The 20,425-nt window shown below is 44.3% G+C and overlaps 1 protein-coding gene across 5 annotated transcripts in view; it reads left to right on the plus strand.

Annotated features, from left to right (window-relative positions):
- The first annotated feature begins 871 nt into the window (after window positions 1-871).
- LOC139750949 (guanidinobutyrase-like) overlaps window positions 872-20,425 on the plus strand; it is a 30,315-nt gene continuing 10,761 nt past the window's right edge. The window contains exons 1-3 of one of the 5 annotated variants that reach the window (XM_071665874.1): window positions 902-1,026; window positions 3,688-3,826; window positions 19,917-20,129. In XM_071665874.1, coding sequence (XP_071521975.1) covers window positions 19,937-20,129 — 193 coding nt within the window. In that variant the 5' untranslated portion in view covers window positions 902-1,026; window positions 3,688-3,826; window positions 19,917-19,936. Of the gene's footprint in view, window positions 1,027-3,687; window positions 3,827-19,870; window positions 20,130-20,425 lie in introns of all 5 variants that reach the window. The other 4 variants (XM_071665873.1, XM_071665875.1, XM_071665870.1 and 1 more) reach the window with 4 other exon arrangements.

The following is a 20,425-nucleotide window of genomic DNA, read 5'->3' on the forward strand; positions in this document are numbered from 1 at the left end:
AGTGTATTGACTGAGAGGCTAAAGGCATGTACAGAGCTTCAGATTGGGGAAGAGCAGTGTGGTTTCAGAAGTGGTAGAGGATGTGTTGATCAGGTGTTTGCTTTGAAGAATGTATGTAAGAAATACTTTGAAAATCAAATGGATTTGTATGTATTATGTATGGATCTGGAGAAGGCATATGATAGAGTTGATAGAGAGGTTTTGTGGAGGGTTTTAAGAGTATGTGGTGTGAGAGGTAAGTTGCTGAAAGCAGTGAAAAGTTTTTACCAAGGATGTAAGACATATGTACGAGTAGGAAGAGAGGAAAGTGAATGGTTCCCAGTGAATGTCGGTCTGCGGCAGGGGTTTGTGATGTCTCTATAGTTATCAAATTTGTTTATGGATGGGGTGGTTAAGCTGAATGTGAACGAATGTGGCCTTTTTTTATCTCTGTTTTCCTGGAGCTACCGCGCTGAAGCAAGGGATAGCGACAGCTGTTTCCTGTAGGGCGGTGTAGCGCCCTCTTTCCAAACCAGGTATTCACAATTACCTGCCCTTTCCCAGCACACAGCTCCCGCAATCATTCCCAACATTGCATATCCCTTACCCCCACCCACCCATCAGTAATATCCAGTACCTTACATCAGAACCGCTGACACACTGATTCACCTTCTCACAAGGCACTCCGCCTCTCCTCCTCCTAGTTTCCAGACACAGAGGCACTCACAAACACCAGCCTTCCTGAATCCTCTTCTACGTCTACCCAAACCTGTCCCAGGCTCATTTCCTTCCACTCTTTCACACGCTCCCACAACCCCTCCTCCCTCACCAGTGTTGTTCGTGCTAAAACATCTGACTGGATGGGCCCGGTACCGCCTGGGGAGGGAGGGAGTATACTGTCGGGCATCGACGCCACCGACGCCGCCGCCCATCTTAGATAAGAAGACTGTACCAGTCGGTCTCAAGGCGTGCCCAGTGACGGACGCATCACCACCACTACCGCATCTAGCGTCAGGCACACTCACCCGGCCCTCTGGTTGATGATCGGTGAGTGCATGACACTACTTCCTCTCCGTAGCCTCAAAGATCTCTCGTGGTCACCTGTTATATTTGTAGTTATCATGATGATCTTGTAATTATCTCATCAGTTACTATGAAAGGATGATTCTTTAATGTAGTTATCGTGTCACTTATCATCAGATGGTGGTCCACGTAATCATCCTGTCAGTTACTGTCATATGGTGGTCTTGTAATGTAATCATACTGTCAGTTACCATCATATGGTGGTCTTGTAATGTAATCATCCTGTCAGCTACCATCATATGGTGGCCTTGTGATGTAATCATACTGTCAGTTACCATCATATGGTGGTCTTGTAATGTAATCATCCTGTCAGTTACCATCATATGGTGGTCTTGTAATGTAATCATACTGTCGTTTACCATCATATGGTGGTCTTGTAATGTAATCATCCTGTCAGCTACCATCATATGGTGGCCTTGTGATGTAATCATACTGTCAGTTACCATCATATGGTGGTCTTGTAATGTAATCATCCTGTCAGTTACCATCATATGGTGGTCTTGTAATGTAATCATACTGTCGTTTACCATCATATGGTGGTCTTGTAATGTAATCATACTATCGTTTACCATTATATGGTGGTCTTGTAATGCAATCATCCTGTCAGTTACCATCACATGGTGGTCTAGTAATGTAATCATCCTGTCAGTTATCATCATATGGTGGTCTTGTAATGTAATCATCCTGTCAGTTATCATCATATGGTGGTCTTGTAATGTAATCATCCTGTCAGTTACCATCATATGGTAGTCTTGTAATGTAATCATCCCGTCAGTTACTGTCATATGGTGGTCTTGTAATGTAATCATCCTGTCAGTTATCATCATATGGTGGTCTTGTAATGTAATCATCCTGTCAGTTATCATCATATGGTAGTCTTGTAATGTAATCATCTTGTCAGTTATCATCATATGGTGATCTTGTAATGTAATCATCCTGTCAGTTATCATCATATGGTAGTCTTGTAATGTAATCATCCTGTCAGTTATCATCATATGGTGGTCTTGTAATGTAATCATCCTGTCAGTTATCATCATATGGTGGTCTTGTAATGTAATCATCCTGTCAGTTATCATCATATGGTGGTCTTGTAATGTAATCATCCTGTCAGTTATCATCATATGGTAGTCTTGTAATGTAATCATCTTGTCAGTTATCATCATATGGTGATCTTGTAATGTAATCATCCTGTCAGTTATCATCATATGGTGGTCTTGTAATGTAATCATCCTGTCAGTTATCATCATATGGTGATCTTGTAATGTAATCATCCTGTCAGTTATCATCATATGGTGGTCTTGTAATGTAATCATCCTGTCAGTTACCATCATATGGTAGTCTTGTAATGTAATCATCCCGTCAGTTACTGTCATATGGTGGTCTTGTAATGTAATCATCCTGTCAGTTATCATCATATGGTAGTCTTGTAATGTAATCATCTTGTCAGTTATCATCATATGGTGATCTTGTAATGTAATCATCCTGTCAGTTATCATCATATGGTAGTCTTGTAATGTAATCATCTTGTCAGTTACCATCACATGGTGGTCTTGTAATGTAATCATCCTGTCAGTTATCATCATATGGTAGTCTTGTAATGTAATCATCTTGTCAGTTATCATCATATGGTGATCTTGTAATGTAATCATCCTGTCAGTTATCATCATATGGTAGTCTTGTAATGTAATCATCCTGTCAGTTATCATCATATGGTAGTCTTGTAATGTAATCATCCTGTCAGTTATCATCATATGGTGATCTTGTAATGTAATTATCCTGTCAGTTACCATTATATGGTGATCTTGTAATGTAATTTTCCTGTCAGTTACTATAATATGGTGGTCTTGTAATGTAATCATCCTGTCAGTTACCATTATATGGTGGTCTTGTAATGTAATCATCCTGTCAGTTACCATCACATGGTGGTCTTGTAATGTAATCATCCTGTCAGTTACCATCATATGGTGGTCTTGTAATGTAATTTTCCTGTCAGTTACTATAATATGGTGGTCTTGTAATGTAATCATCCTGTCAGTTACCATCACATGGTGGTCTTGTAATGTAATTATCCTGTCAGTTACCATTATATGGTGATCTTGTAATGTAATTATCCTGTCAGTTACTATCATATAGTGGTCTTATAATGTAATCATCCTGTCAGTAATCTGATCACTCTATCAGAGTATCGTACCAGGAATTATCACCGTGGCCTTTGTAAAGTAATCATATCATCAGATTATATTACGGTGGTCTTGTAATGTAATCAATCAATCGTGTCAGCGTACGCCATCGCGTAATTACTTTATCGCATCAGCAGACATCTTGATGGCTCTGTGATGTATTACCCCCGTCGTATTATTGAATACCATTGTTGACTTCTGGTGAATGTACGCTGGTTACCTTGTAATATGATATATAATATGATATAATATAATATAATATAATATAATATAATGTAATATAATATATGATATGACATAATATATTATAATACAATATTATATATTATAACATAATATGATACAATATAATATATATCATAATATAATATTATATAATATAATATAATATGATATAATTTCCGTATAAGCAAACATCATCGTGGTTTATTGTATGAACAAATAGATGTTGCCGGATTCCGCCTATTAAGGGTTGCGGGGGAGTCACCGTTGATGAGGCTGCTGAAGTTAAAGTCTCCTCGAAGACCCACTTACTGCAGAGGAGAGCGATATTCAACAAACTGACAACATGGATTCGATGTAAAGTTTTGTGTCAAGTTAGGCCAGGGTAGTACTGCTAACAGTGGGGACAGTACTACTAACAGTGCGGGTTAGGGGTAGTGCTAACAACAGTGCGGGGTAGTACTAACAATAGTAGAAATAGTGCTAACAACAGTGAAGGTAGAATCAGCAACAGTAGTGGTAGTACTAACAACAGTGGGGGTAGTGCTAACAACAGTGGGGGGTGGGGGGTAGTACTAACAACAATAGGGGTAGTACTAACAACAGTAGGGGTAGTACTAACAACAGTGGGGGTTGCACTAACAACAGGGGGGGTTGTATTAACTACAACAGGGGTAGTGCTAACAACAGTAGGGGTATTACTAACAACAGTGGGGTAGTACTAACAACAGTAGTGGTAGTACTAACAACAATAGGGGTAGTACTAACAACAGTAGAGGTTGTACTAACAACAGGAGTAGTACTCTCGTAGAGTCGCCAAAGAGTTATCGCTCGCTTTATAAAGCCTTCTCTAAGCTGACTCACTCGAGTGATTGCGAACTTAAAGCCTCTCCCTTCGTTGCCTGGTCATCCAGCACATATCAATCAACAACTGAGAGTCGCAAGTTGTCCAGCTCCGTCTGCTGGTACAGTAGGACAACTGCCAAAGGGAAATCCTAAGACTGAAGCTCAGCAGCAGCCTCCATCTCCTGACTGCAGTCTTCTGCTTCCTTCGGGAGGCAGTACTGTGCGACTCCTATCGGAGCGTCCACCCATGTCACGGGGTTTTCGTTGCGTGGCTCCCGCTACGCAGAACCAATCCTCACGGACTAGCGTACCAGCCACTGTTGGTATGTCGGGTGCCGACAACAGCCAAGGGGGAGAGGCCGACGACCGTTCTCCCACTTGCCCCACATTGTGGGACCACCTTTTGCCAGCTTTCGGGGCCGTTAGGGTCTATGAAAGGCAGGCACATCCCAACTCTTTCCACCAAGAGTTGGCCACACGACACGTCTTATCCAAGGCTCGTAGTAGTGCTCTTCGCTAGAACAGAGGCGAAAATGGCAGCTGGTCCTTCACTAGTTGCTGGGCTCGGCCTGAACTAGCGGTTGCAGGCGATTATTCCCTGTAAGACGGTCGAAGCGATCAAAGGCCTTCGAAGGAAAGCGTCGTTCAGGAGCTGGTCTTGGACATGAATCTTCACCAGGAAACCGGTGAAGGCGAGGTGACTGGTAGTGTGTCGGATGAGAGGCGTGTCTCAGCAACTCCAGGAAGCAACACGCGGAGAGGCGTCCCGGAGGAAGCACCACGTGGAAATAGGCGTGTGCGTACCAACTCCAGTGGTGAAAACCTCACAGGTGCGGGAGAAGGGGCTGTCCTCGGAGGAGGGAAGCCTACCGCTTCTGGCCGTGAGGCCGATCTCACGGTTTTCTCTGTCCCAGACGCACCGCGGGTTCCCCAATCCCAATCCGTTGCGTCCTTTTTTGTGGAGGCTGCCACCTATCTTACACTTGGACCTGGCCCCATAACTCCATCGTGGGGCGAGGATGTCTTAAATGTTGCCCTGAACCACCTGCGTCAGGGTGACAGCCTTGCCGCGATCAGGGTAGCCACAGAGCGTGCCAGGCAACTGATTAGCTCCTGTGGCTCGCCACAAGACCGCCGGATTCGTGGGGGAGATGGACCAAGACAGTCAGCGAACTCTGGCAGCGCACGTCGTGCGGAGGAGGTTCCTTTGTGCGGAAAACCGGCTTAGGCGGGAACAATACTGGAAAGTAGAGACTTTGTAAACAGAATAAGTCTTTAGCCGCTGGACTGGTCCTAAAAGGTGACCGGGAGGTACCGCCAACTTCTGTTGGGCCGGAACGCCTCAACCCCTATTGGAGGGCTCTCTTTTTTCGACCATCTGAGCCGGACGAGCGTGTCATCATCGATTTCGACTTAGAAAATGGACAAGTAGCGGAGGTTGTCACCGCATGTGAGGTAGCACATCACCTCAAAGCCACGAAGACATCTGCCCCTGGTCCTGACGGAATGCAGACTCGTTTGCTGAAGTCCATTCCTCCGAGGATCTTATCCAAAATGTTCAACCTGTGGCTTGCCACGTCAACGTTGCCGGAACCACTCAAGGCCAATCGCACACTGCTGATTCCTAAGGTACCGAATCCAACAGAACCCAAGGACTTCAGGCCTACCACAACCTCTTGTGCCGTAGTCCGTCTGCTCCACAAAATCTTGAGCAGCCGCATCTCGAGCCTCGTCCAGATCGATGGAGCTCAAAAGGCACTCGTTCCTGTGGACGGATGCCTTGAGAACCTCACGATCCTGGACGCGATCATCGGTCGTGCGCGGGCACACGCCCACGGTGTGCACCTGGCATTCCTCGACATGGCCAAGGCATTCGATAGTGTTAATCATAGCACTATCCAGCAGGCCATGTCGCGGAAGGGCATTCCAGCCCTCGTCAGGGTAAATGTCATGTCGACGTACGACCGAACCTTCACACACATCTAAGGCAGCAACGAGATGTCGGAAAGAATTGATATGACTCGTGGGGTCAAGCAGGGTGACCCACTATCACCTAGTCTCTTCAACCTTGTGATTGACGAGGGTATCGCTAGCTCTCAGCACTGGCATTTGCCGACGATTTGGTCCTGGTTGCGAAGACGCCCACTGTCTTGCAACAGGCAATTGACGTGATGATGGAGACCCTCGCGGGGATGGACTTCAAGTAAACCCTGGGAAATGTCGTACCCTTAGCATGGAGGTCGGCGGCAAGCGCAAGACTTAGTACGTCATAAGAACAGGACGTTCCAAGTCTGGGGTAGCGCTGTCGGATCCATGAATGCTGAGGACGATTACAAGTACCTTGGCATCCTTGTCGGAGCAGGAGGCTGGCGAAAGTCCTACGGTGCCCTGCTAGAAGAGGGGCTCCACAACATCACCAGAGCCCCTCTAAGACCTCAACAACGGATTGCGTTGCTTGTAGGACATCTGCTGCCTAAGCTCATGCATCGCTTGGTGCTGGGTGAAGTCTATAAGACACAATTAGCACGTATGGACAGGCAGGTGCGAGTGGAGGTTCGCCGCTGGTTCCGCTTAGCCCATGACGTGCCTTACGCATACTTCCACTCGGCGGCAGGAGATGGTGGGCTGGGTATACCAGACTTTGTCTCGACCGTCCGGTTGAATAAGCAAGCCAGGTTCGACAAGTTACTCACCTCGACCGACCCGGTGATTCAGGCAGTGTTGAGGAAGCTGCAGCGCTGGACTGGACCCGCGTACATTGCTGGTCGGCAGGCGGGTCACAAACTCGAACGCCATCACGCATGGAGGGCCAATCTGGTCAGCACCGTTGACGGTTTGGGTCTCGCTCCATCTGCTGCCGTACCTCAGGTCAGCAGATGGGTGAACAGCGGGAACCGTTTCCTGTCCGGTTCTGATTACTTGAAGGCCGTCCAAGTGAGCATTGGCGCTTTACCCACCCCTGCCAGAGCGTCCAGAGGCCGGCCCGAGATCAACGGCCTCTGTGATACCTGTCAGAAGCCTGGTACGCTCGGGCACATCGCACAGATGTGTCTCCGTACCCATGGCGGGAGGGTAAAGAGGCATGACAACATCGGTGTCTATTTGGCCGGACGACTGAGACAGAGGGGTTACGAGGTGTCCTGCGAGCCCCGCATTCCGATTGTGGGGTCCTTTAGGAAGCCGGACATCGTGGCTTCCAAAGGCACAGAGGCCTTTATGATAGACACACAGGTCTCTGGGGTCCGTTTCGCACTTTCAGCTGCACATCAGCGTAAGTGCTGCTATTAAGGCACCCCGGAAGTCTTGCAAGGCGTACGGGAATTTTCCGGAAAAGGCACCGTGCATGTAACATCTGCCACATTAAATTGGTGTGGCGCATGGTGCCAAGAAAGGGCGAGTGCTCTCAGAGGGTTAGGGCTGACATACCAGGACCTTGAGGTGCGCACCGTCAAAGCCCTAAACTAGACCCATTCCCTTCACAGGATGTGGTCTAAGAGCACAGGTTAGCAATCGGAGCCTGCCTTGTCCATCTGGTGTCGGCCAACGGGTTGGTGATGGTCATCTCCCCCTTTGTGTGCTTGGGGTATGCGGGATTAGGTTGTTCTCCCGTGGCTTCAAGGGCAGGTATCAGTTCCTGAGGTCGGGTTGACGTGACGGATGGTGGACGTCTTGGCGGGTTTGCCCATTGCCTCCGCACGACAGGCCGTACTGGAAGGTGAGCGGTGCTGGAAAAGTCAGTGTGTGTTCAGTCAGTAGGTAAGGTATGTTTCGAACCATCATCTGACTGCCACCTCTTACCTTATTTCTGTCTATGCTATCAGCAATCTGATGTTAAAATCTTCCTCTTACGGTGTCCATACACTCCTTCCCTATATTAACAACTTCCTTCACTATCAACATGTAGTGAAGTCGCTTACCGACAACCACCCTTGCAAGTAGTTTATAAAATCACAAAAAAAAAAAGGATGCACAGCTATGGTTGTAGTTAGACTTTCCTGCACGTCCCATCACTAATGGGGAATCGATGAAGACAATCTAGCAATAACAACAGAGTGTTGTACCAACAACAAAGTGTAAAACTAACATGACGGAGTAGGACCAACAACAGATGGCTGTATAAACAACAGGAGACTTCCGGGCAACAGAGGACAGTACTCACAACAGGGGGTAGTACCAACAACAGAGGATAGTAGTAACAACAGGGGGAAGTACCAGTGACAGAGGGCAGTACTAACAAAAGAGGGTAGTACTAACAACAGGGGGAATACTAACAACAGGAATAGTACTAACAACAGGGGGAGTGCTAACAACAGGAATAGTACTAACAACAGGGGAGTACTAACAACAGGAATAGTACTAACAACAAGGGGAAGTATTAACAACAGGAATAGTACTAACAACAAGGGGAAGTACTAACAACAGGAATAGTACTAACAACAAGGGGAAGTACTAACAACAAGGGGAAGTACTAACAACAGGAATAGTACTAACAACAGGGGGAGTGCTAACAACAGGAATAGTACTAACAACAGGGGAGTACTAACAACAGGAATAGTACTAACAACAAGGGGAAGTATTAACAACAGGAATAGTACTAACAACAAGGGGAAGTACTAACAACAGGAATAGTACTAACAACAAGGGGAAGTACTAACAACAAGGGGAAGTACTAACAACAGGAATAGTACTAACAACAAGGGGAAGTATTAACAACAGGAATAGTACTAACAACAAGGGGAAGTACTAACAACAGGAATAGTACTAACAACAGGGGGAGTACTAACAACAGGAATAGTACTAACAACAAGGGGAAGTATTAACAACAGGAATAGTACTAACAACAAGGGGAAGTATTAACAACAGGAATAGTACTAACAACAGGAATAGTACTAACAACAGGGGGAGTACTAACAACAGGAATAGTACTAACAACAAGGGGAAGTATTAACAACAGGAATAGTACTAACAACAGGGGGAGTACTAACAACAGGAATAGTACTAACAACAAGGGGAAGTATTAACAACAGGAATAGTACTAACAACAAGGGGAAGTACTAACAACAGGAATAGTACTAACAACAGGGGGAATACTAACAACAGGAATAGTACTAACAACAAGGGGAAGTACTAACAACAGGAATAGTACTAACAACAAGGGGAAGTACTAACAACAGGAATAGTACTAACAACAAGGGGAAGTACTAACAACAGGAATAGTACTAACAACAGGGGGAATACTAACAACAGGAATAGTACTAACAACAGGGGGAGTACTAACAACAGGAATAGTACTAACAACAGGGGGAGTGCTAACAACAGGAATAGTACTAACAACAGGGGGAGTGCTAACAACAGGAATAGTACTAACAACAGGGGGAGTACTAACAACAGGAATAGTACTAACAACAGGGGGAGTGCTAACAACAGGAATAGTACTAACAACAGGGGGAGTACTAACAACAGGAATAGTACTAACAACAGGGGGAGTGCTAACAACAGGAATAGTACTAACAACAAGGGAAGTATTAACAACAGTGACAATAGCGCTAGATACTACGCACAACAATAGGGATAGTGGTAACAACATGGGGGTAGTATTAACAACCGGAGTAATGTTAACAACAAGGGGGAACATTGGCAGTCGTAGGGACAGAACAATTCCATATGGATAACACTAACAATAGGGGAAGTCCTAACAATAGTGGGTTAGTACTAACAACACTGGGGAAGGGCTAACAACAGGAGGTAGTGCTAAATTGGTTGGGTGGTGATATAATCAGTGGGGATAGTACGTATCAAAAGGAGAGGTTGTACTAACAACATAGGTAATGCTAAATAGGGAGGCGTTGCTAACAACCGTTGAGGGTAGAACTAACAACAGAAAATAGCACCAACAACACGGGTAGTACTAAGAAAACGAGTACACTAACAACAGTACGGTGTTATTTAGAACAGAGGTAACACTAACAACAGAGGTAACACTAACAACAGGGGTAACACTAACAACAGGGGTAACACTAACAACAGGGGTAACACTAACAACAAATGGTAACACTAACAACAGGGGTAACACTAACAACAGGGGTAACACTAACAACAGGGGTAACACTAACAACAAATGGTAACACTAACAACAGGGGTAACACTAACAACAGGGGTAACACTAACAACAGGGGTAACACTAACAACAGGGGTAACACTAACAACAAATGGTAACACTAACAACAGGGGTAACACTAACAACAGGGGTAACACTAACAACAAATGGTAACACTAACAACAGGGGTAACACTAACAACAGGGGTAACACTAACAACAGGGGTAACACTAACAACAAATGGTAACACTAACAACAGGGGTAACACTAACAACAGGGGTAACACTAACAACAAATGGTAACACTAACAACAGGGGTAACACTAACAACAGGGGTAACACTAACAACAAATGGTAACACTAACAACAGGGGTAACACTAACAACAGGGGTAACACTAACAACAGGGGTAACACTAACAACAGGGGTAACACTAACAACAAATGGTAACACTAACAACAGGGGTAACACTAACAACAAATGGTAACACTAACAACAGGGGTAACACTAACAACAGGGTAACACTAACAACAGGGGTAACACTAACAACAAATGGTAACACTAACAACAGGGGTAACACTAACAACAGGGGTAACACTAACAACAGGGGTAACACTAACAACAAATGGTAACACTAACAACAGGGGTAACACTAACAACAGGGGTAACACTAACAACAGGGGTAACACTAACAACAAATGGTAACACTAACAACAGGGTAACACTAACAACAGGGGTAACACTAACAACAGGGGTAACACTAACACAAATGGTAAACACTAACAACAGGGGTAACACTAACAACAGGGGTAACACTAACAACAGGGGTAACACTAACAACAAATGGTAACACTAACAACAGGGGTAACACTAACAACAAATGGTAACACTAACAACAGGGGTAACACTAACAACAGGGGTAACACTAACAACAGGGGTAACACTAACAACAAATGGTAACACTAACAACAGGGGTAACACTAACAACAAATGGTAACACTACAACAGGGGTAACACTAACAACAGGGGTAACACTAACAACAGAGGTAACACTAACAACAGTGGAAGCATTACTAACAACTGGGAAGTAACTAGCAACAGGACATAGTACTAACAACAGAGGGGTAATACTAACAAGAGCGGGGTTATTACTAACAAAAGGAGATAGCGCTAACAATAGTGTGGGGGGTAAGACTAGTTCTTAGGGCTATTTCAAACAACATTGGCTACCTCTAAAATCGGGTCTAGTGTTTACAACAGGGGCTGTTCTAACAAAAGTGGTGTACTACTTCCAATAGTGAGGGTAGCACTAACAACAGGGGGAAGTACTAACAACAGGGTATAGTATGAACAACAGAAGGGGGGGCGGGGTAGTACTACTGCTAACAACAGGAGGAAGTATGGAAAACATTAGGGGGTAATGCTACCAACGGTGAGTACTAATAACAGAGAAAAAATACCAACAGTGAGAGTAGTAGTCACAACAGTGAGAGTAGTAGTCACAACAGTGAGAGTAGTAGTCACAACAGTGAGAGTAGTAGTCACAACAGTGAGAGTAGTAGTCACAACAGTGAGAGTAATAGTCACAACAATGAGAGTAGTAGTCACAACAGTGAGAGCAGTAGTCACAACAGTGAGAGTAAGTCACAACAGTGAGAGTAGTAGTCACAACAGTGAGAGTAGTAGTCACAACAGTGAGAGCAGTAGTCACAACAGTGAGAGTAAGTCACAACAGTGAGAGTAGTAGTCACAACAGTGAGAGCAGTAGTCACAACAGTGAGAGTAGTAGTCACAACAGTGAGAGCAGTAGTCACAACAGTGAGAGTAGTAGTCACAACAGTGAGAGTAGTAGTCACAACAGTGAGAGTAGTAGTCACAACAGTGAGAGTAAGTCACAACAGTGAGAGTAGTAGTCACAACAGTGAGAGCAGTAGTCACAACAGTGAGAGTAGTAGTCACAACAGTGAGAGCAGTAGTCACAACAGTGAGAGTAGTAGTCACAACAGTGAGAGTAGTAGTCACAACAGTGAGAGTAGTAGTCACAACAGTGAGAGTAAGTCACAACAGTGAGAGTAGTAGTCACAACAGTGAGAGTAGTAGTCACAACAGTGAGAGCAGTAGTCACAACAGTGAGAGTAGTAGTCACAACAGTGAGAGTAAGTCACAACAGTGAGAGTAGTAGTCACAACAGTGAGAGTAGTAGTCACAACAGTGAGAGCAGTAGTCACAACAGTGAGAGTAGTAGTCACAACAGTGAGAGTAAGTCACAACAGTGAGAGTAGTAGTCACAACAGTGAGAGTAGTAGTCACAACAGTGAGAGTAGTAGTCACAACAGTGAGAGTAGTAGTCACAACAGTGAGAGTAGTAGTCACAACAGTGAGAATAGTAGTCACAACAGTGAGAATAGTAGTCACAACAGTGAGAGCAGAAGTCACAACAGTGAGAGCAGTAGTCACAACAGTGAGAGTAGTAGTCACAACAGTGAGAGTAAGTCACAACAGTGAGAGTAGTAGTCACAACAGTGAGAGTAGTAGTCACAACAGTGAGAGTAGTAGTCACAACAGTGAGAGTAAGTCACAACAGTGAGAGTAGTAGTCACAACAGTGAGAGTAGTAGTCACAACAGTGAGAGTAGTAGTCACAACAGTGAGAGCAGTAGTCACAACAGTGAGAGTAGTAGTCACAACAGTGAGAGTAAGTCACAACAGTGAGAGTAGTAGTCACAACAGTGAGAGTAGTAGTCACAACAGTGAGAGTAGTAGTCACAACAGTGAGAGTAGTAGTCACAACAGTGAGAGTAGTAGTCACAACAGTGAGAATAGTAGTCACAACAGTGAGAATAGTAGTCACAACAGTGAGAGCAGAAGTCACAACAGTGAGAGCAGTAGTCACAACAGTGAGAGTAGTAGTCACAACAGTGAGAGTAGTAGTCACAACAGTGAGAGTAATAGTCACAACAATGAGAGTAGTAGTCACAACAGTGAGAGCAGTAGTCACAACAGTGAGAGTAGTAGTCACAACAGTGAGAGTAGTAGTCAGTGAGAGTAGTAGTCACAACAGTGAGAGTAATAGTCACAACAATGAGAGTAGTAGTCACAACAGTGAGAGCAGTAGTCACAACAGTGAGAGTAGTAGTCACAACAGTGAGAGTAGTAGTCACAACAGTGAGAGCAGTAGTCACAACAGTGAGAGTAGTAGTCACAACAGTGAGAGTAGTAGTCACAATATCGAGAGTAGATATCACAACAGTGAGAGCAGTAGTCACAACAGTGAGAGTAGTAGTCACAACAGTGAGAGTAGTAGTCACAACAGTGAGAGTAGTAGTCACAACAGTGAGAGTAGTAGTCACAACAGTGAGAGCAGTAGTCACAACAGTGAGAGCAGCAGTCACAACAGTGAGAGTAGTACTCACAACAGTGAGAGTAGTACTCACAACAGTGAGAGTAGTAGTCACAACAGTGAGAGTAGTAGTCACAACAGTGAGAGCAGTAGTCAAAGCAGTGAGAGTAGTAGTCACAATAGCGAGAGTAGTAGTCACAAAAGCGAGGGCAGTAGTCACAACAGTGAGAGTAGTAGTCACAAAAGCGAGGGCAGTAGTCACAACAGTGAGAGTAGTGCTCACAGCAGGATGTAGTATGAACAGCAGTGAGGTTTGTACTCTTAAACAAGAGAGGAGACTGGCGTTACCAAGATGTACATGCAGGATGGGGCTGGCGAGCCTGATGTACGCTCACTCAAGATAAGCGGGTCAGATACAACTGTCCATTTAGTAAGCACTTAAGACCATGTCTGTGATCGCATGGTTCCTCCTGGACGTATCTACCAGTAATCTCATCTATTTATAACATTATCTCATTATCTGATAACTGCAGAATAACTCATGTTCAGAAAGATGAAGGAGCCTAGTAAGTGGTGTATTAGCCATGATATGTATATATATATATATATATATATATATATATATATATATATATATATATATATATATATATATATATATATATATATATATATATATATATATTTTTTTTTTTTAATACTATTCGCCATTTCCCGCATTAGCGAGGTAGCGTTAAGAACAGAGGACTGGGCCTTTGAGGGAATATCCTCACCTGGCCCCCTTCTCTGTTCTTTCTTTTGGAAAAAAAAAAAAGAGAGGGGAGGATTTCCAGCCCCCCGCTCCCATATATATATATATATATATATATATATATATATATATATATATATATATATATATATATATATATATATATATATATATATATATATATATATACATATAGGATAGGGGAGAAAGAATACTTCCCACGCATTCCTCACGTGTTGTAGAAGGCGACTAAAGGACGGGAGCGGGGGGCTAGAAACCCTCCCCTCCTTGTATTTTAACTTTCTAAAAGGGGAAGCAGAAGAAGGAGTCACGCTGGGAGTGCTCATTTTTCCTCGAAGGCTCAGATTGGGGTGTCTAAATGTGTGTGGATACAGCCAAGATGAGAAAAAAGGAGAGAAAGTTAGTATGTTTGAGGAAAGGAACCTGGATGTTTTGTCTCTGAGTGAAACGAAGTTCAAGGGTAAAGGGGAGGAGTGGTTTGGGAATGTCTTGGGAGTAAAGTCAGGGGTTAGTGAGAGGACAAGAGCAAGGGAAAGAGTAGCACTACTCCTGAAACAGGAGTGGTGGAAGTATGTGATGGAGTGTAAGAAAGTAAACTCTAGATTGATATGGGTAAAACCGAAATTGGATGGAGAGAGATGGGTGATTATTGGTGCATATGCACCTGGGCATGAGAAGAAAGATCATGAGAGGCAAGTGTTTTGGGAGCAGCTGAGTGAGTGTGTTAGTAGTTTTGATGCACGAGACTGGGTTATAGTGATGGGTGATTTGAATGCAATGGTGAGTAATGTGGCAGTTGAGGGAATAACTGGTGTACATGGGGTGTTCAGTGTTGCAAATGGAAATGGAGAAGAGCTTGTAGATTTATGTGCTGAAAAACGACTGGTGATTGGGAATACCTAGCTTAAAAAGAGAGATATACATAAGTATACGTATGTAAGTAGGAGAGATGGCCAGAGAGCGTTATTGGATTACGTGTTAATTGACAGGCGTGCGAAAGAGAGACTTTTGGATGTTAATGTGCTGAGAGGTGCAACTGGAGGGACGTCTGATCATTATCTTTTGGAGGCGAAAGTGAAGATTTGTAGAGCTTTTCAGAAAAGAAGAGAGAGTGTTGGGGTGAAGAGAGTGGTGAGAGTAAGTGAGCTTGGGAAGGAGACATGTGTGAGGAAGTACCAGGAGAGACTGAGTACAGAATGGAAAAAGGTGAGAACAAAGGACGTAAAGGGAGTGGGGGAGGAATGGGATGTATTTAGGGAAGCAGTGATGGCTTGTGCAAAAGATGCTTGTGACATGAGAAGCGGGGAGGTGGGCAGATTAGAAAGGGTAGTGAGTGGTGGGCTGAAGAAGTAAGATTATTAGTGAAAGAGAAGAGAGAGGCATTTGGACGATTTTTACAGGGAACTAATGCAAATGACTGGGACATGTATAAAAGAAAGGTAGGAGGTTAAGAGAAAGGTGCAAGAGGCGAAAAAGAGGGCAAATGAGAGTTGGGGTGAGAGTATCATTAAATTTTAGGGAGAATAAAAAGATGTTTTGGAAGGAGGTAAATAAAGTGCGTAAGACAAGGGAACAAATGGGAACATCAGTGAAGGGGGCAAATGGGGAGGTGATAACAAGTAATGGTGATGTGAGAAGATGAAGTGAGTATTTTGAAGGTTTGTTGAGTGTGTTTGATGATAGAGTGGCAGATGTAGGGTGTTTTGGTCGAGGTGGTGTGCAAAGTAAGAGGGTTAGGGGGAATAATTTGGTAAACAGAGAAGAGGTTGTAAAAGCTTTACGGAAGATGAAAGCCGGCAAGGCAGCGGGTTTCGATGGTATTGCAGTGAAAAAAGGGGGTGACTGTATTGTTTACTGGTTGGTAAGGTTATTCAATGTATGTATGATTCATGGTGAGGTGCCTGAGGATTGGCGGAATGCTTGCATAGTGCCATTGTACAAAGGCAAAGGGGATAAAAGTGAGTGCTCAAATTACAGAGGTATAAATTTGTTGAGTATTCCTGGGAAATTATGTGGGAGGGTATTGATTGAGAAGGTGAAGGCATGTATAGAGCATCAGATTGGGGAAGAGCAGTGTGGTTTCAGAAGTGGTAGAGGATGTGTGGATCAGGTGTTTGCTTTGAAGAATGTATGTGAGAAATACTTAGAAAAGCAAATGGATTTGTATGTAGCATTTATGGATCTGGAGAAGGTATATGATTGAGTTGATGCAGATGCTCTGCGGAAGGTATTAAGAATATATGGTGTGGGAGGCAAGTTGTTAGAAGCAGTGAAAAGTTTTTATCGAGGATGTAAGGCATGTGTACATGTAGGAAGAGAGTAAAGCGATTGGTTCTCAGTGAATGTTGGTTTGCGGCAGGGGTGCGTGATATCTCCATGGTTGTTTAATTTGTTCATGGATGGTGTTGTTAGGGAGGTGAATGCAAGAGTTTTGGAAAGAGGGGCAAGTATGCAGTCTGTTGTGGATGAGAGAGCTTGGGAAGTGAGTCGGTTGTTGTTTGCTGATGATACAGTGCTTATGGCTGATTCGGGTGAGAAACTGCAGAAGCTGGTGACTGAGTTTGGTAAAGTGTGTGAAAGAAGAAAGCTGAGAGTAAATGTGAATAAGAGCAAAGTTATTAGGTACAGTAGGGTTGAGGGACAGGTCAACTGGGAGGTAAGTTTGAATGGAGAAAAACTGGAGGAAGTAAAGTATTTTAGATATCTAGGAGTGGATTTGGCAGCGGATGGAACCATGGAAGCGGAAATGAGTCATATAGTTGGGGAGGGAGCATTGAAGAATGTGTGGAAGTCGAGAACGTTATCTTGGAAAGCAAAAATGGGTATGTTTGAAGGAATAGTGGTTCCAACAATGATATATGGTGCGAGGCGTGGGCTATGGATAGAGTTGTGAGAGGAGGGTGGAAGTGCTGGAAATGAGATGTTTGAGGGCAATATGTGGTGTGAGGTGGTTTGATCGAGCTAGTAATGATAGGGTAAGAGAGATGTGTGGTGGTAAAAAGAGTGTGGTTGAGAGAGCAGAAGAGGGTGTTTTCAAATGGTTTGGTCACATGGAGAGAATGAGTGCAGAAAGATTGACTAAGAGGATATATGTGTCAGAGGTGGAGGGAACGAGGAGAAGTGGGAGACCAAATTGGAGGTGGAAAGATGGAGTGAAAAAGATTTTGAGTGATCGGGGCCTGAACATGCAGGAGGGTGAAAGGCGTGCAAGGAATATAGTGAATTGGAACGATGTGGTATACCGGGGACGACGTGCTGTCAATGGATTGAACCAGGGCATGTGAAGCGTCTGGGGTAAACCATGTAAAGTTCTGTGGGGCCTGGATGTGGAAAGGGAGCTGTGGTTTTGGTGCATTATACATGACAGCGAGAGACTGAGTGTGAACGAATGTGGCCTTTGTTGTCTTTTCGTAGCACTACCTGGCGCACATGCTGGGGGAGGGGGTTGGTATTTCATTATGTAGCGGGGTGGCGACGAGAATGAATAAGGGCAGACAGCATGAATTATGCACATGTGTATATATGTATATGGCTGTGTGTGTATATCTTGTTACAAACATGGTGCGTATGCCCACATATTCGTATGAATCAGAGGCGCCAGGTCAAGGCGTGGGGCCAGCTGCGGGTTATTTCACCACCGTATGTCATCGCTGCTGACGTTCGCAAGAAGCCGAGGAGAGTTGTGACAACGCCGAGACTCTGGGACCCTCCAACCAATCAGAATTGCTCTTAGTTCCATAGCCAATCAAGGGTAGCGTTGTATAGCAGCAAGGGTGAACGCTTGTCTTTACTTTCCCCACTACACCCGCTGAGACTTGATTCCTCTCTCTCTAGCCCAGCAAGGTAAGTGGTGTCCCCCTGCTGTAAGCCTGTAAGCCCTGCTGTGCTGTAAGCCGTTACTGCTGTAAGCCCGTTACCCGAGTGCTGTGCTGTAAGCCCGTTATTACTGTGTCACGTCAGGTTTAGCTAAGTATTTACTGTGTTATATCAGGTTTAGATAAGTGTAACGATGATGTTTACTGTGTCACGTAAGATCTAAGTATAATGTTATCGAACAAAGTGTCATACAGGAAGGAGATCTCCTGGCTTGAAATCTTATCTGGAATGGTAACTCATGTTCAATGTTAACTCATGCTCAATGTTAACTCATGTTCAATGTTAACTCATGTTCAATGTTAACTCATGCTCAATGTTAACTCATGTTCAATGTTAAACTCATGTTCAGTGTTAACGTAAATGATTCATGCCTGATTTAAGTGCCTATCTTTGTACACTTGAATTCTTTCATTTTAAGTTGATTTAATGTAATGCTGGTCTTTAATTCAATCCCATTACGTTATGATTGTGTTATACCGTTGTGAAACAACAAATCTATAACGTCCTTGCAAGACAAGGATCAGTAGTATTTGTAACATATATGTTACGGGCGACCTGGCCTGAATAAGTATTGAGTTCGTAACAATATATATGTATACGTTGAAATGTATAGGTATGTACATTTGCGTGTGTGAACGTGTATGTACATACATGTGTATGTGGGTGGACTGGCCCATTCTTTCGTCTGTTTCCTTGCGCTACCTCGCTAACGCGGGAGACAGCGACAAAGTAGAAATGAAAATATTCATTCATATATATATATATATATATATATATATATATATATATATTTTTTTTTTTTTTTTTTTTTTTTTGCTTTGTCGCTGTCTCCCGCGTTTGCGAGGTAGCGCAAGGAAACAGACGAAAGAAATGGCCCAACCCACCCCCATACACATGTATATACATACGTCCACACACGCAAATATACATACCTACACAGCTTTCCATGGTTTACCCCAGACGCTTCACATGCCTTGATTCAATCCACTGACAGCACGTCAACCCCGGTATACCACATCGCTCCAATTCACTCTATTCCTTGCCCTCCTTTCACCCTCCTGCATGTTCAGGCCCCGATCACACAAAATCGTTTTCACTCCATCTTTCCACCTCCAATTTGGTCTCCCTCTTCTCCTCGTTCCCTCCACCTCCGACACATATATTCTCTTGGTCAATCTTTCCTCACTCATTCTCTCCATGTGCCCGAACCATTTCAAAACACCCTCTTCTGCTCTCAAAGGCCCAGTCCTCTGTTCTTAACGCTACCTCGCTATCGCGGGAAATGGCGAATAGTATGAAAAAAAAAAAAAAAATATATATATATATATATATATATATATATATAGGTAGATAGATAGGTAGATAGATAGGTAGATAGATAGATAGATAGATGGATAGATAGATAAAGATATGGATATATAAAGAGGTATGATGCATGGGCATATACTGATGTGGTGTGTTGGTGTTTCCCCACTCAGAGTGCTGGGAAAGCGCTTGCTGTACTCGTCCGTCTGTCCACCACAGGTGTTGTTGCCAGCAAGAACATGTTCAAGTTTCTGAGTGGTGGCGTTAGGGTAGGCGTGACCCTGAGCAGGAGTGCAGTCAGGGGTTCAGCTGGCCTTTCTACTCACGCTGGCCCGCACCAACAGCTGAACAAGCCTCTGACGTCTGATGAGCTCTTACGGTCGGGAGGGATCGCGTCATTCATGCGCCTCCCCGTCCAGAGCAACACAACAGGTAAGTGCCCATGCCATCCCCTCACCAGGGGTAAGTGACCATGCCATCCCCTCACCAGGGGTAAGTGACCATGCCATCCCCTCACCAGGGGTAAGTGACCATGCCATCCCCTCACCAGGGGTAAGTGACCATGCCATCACCTCACCACAGGTAAGTGCCCATGCCATCCCCTCACCAGGGGTAAGTGCCCATGCCATACCCTCACCAGAGGTAAGTGCCCATGCCATCCCCTCACCAGGGGTAAGTGACTATGCCATCCCCTCACCAGGGGTAAGTGACCATGCCATCCCCTCACC

Source organism: Panulirus ornatus, chromosome 10, assembly GCF_036320965.1.
Source record: "Panulirus ornatus isolate Po-2019 chromosome 10, ASM3632096v1, whole genome shotgun sequence".
In the NCBI taxonomy this organism is placed as follows: domain Eukaryota; kingdom Metazoa; phylum Arthropoda; class Malacostraca; order Decapoda; family Palinuridae; genus Panulirus; species Panulirus ornatus.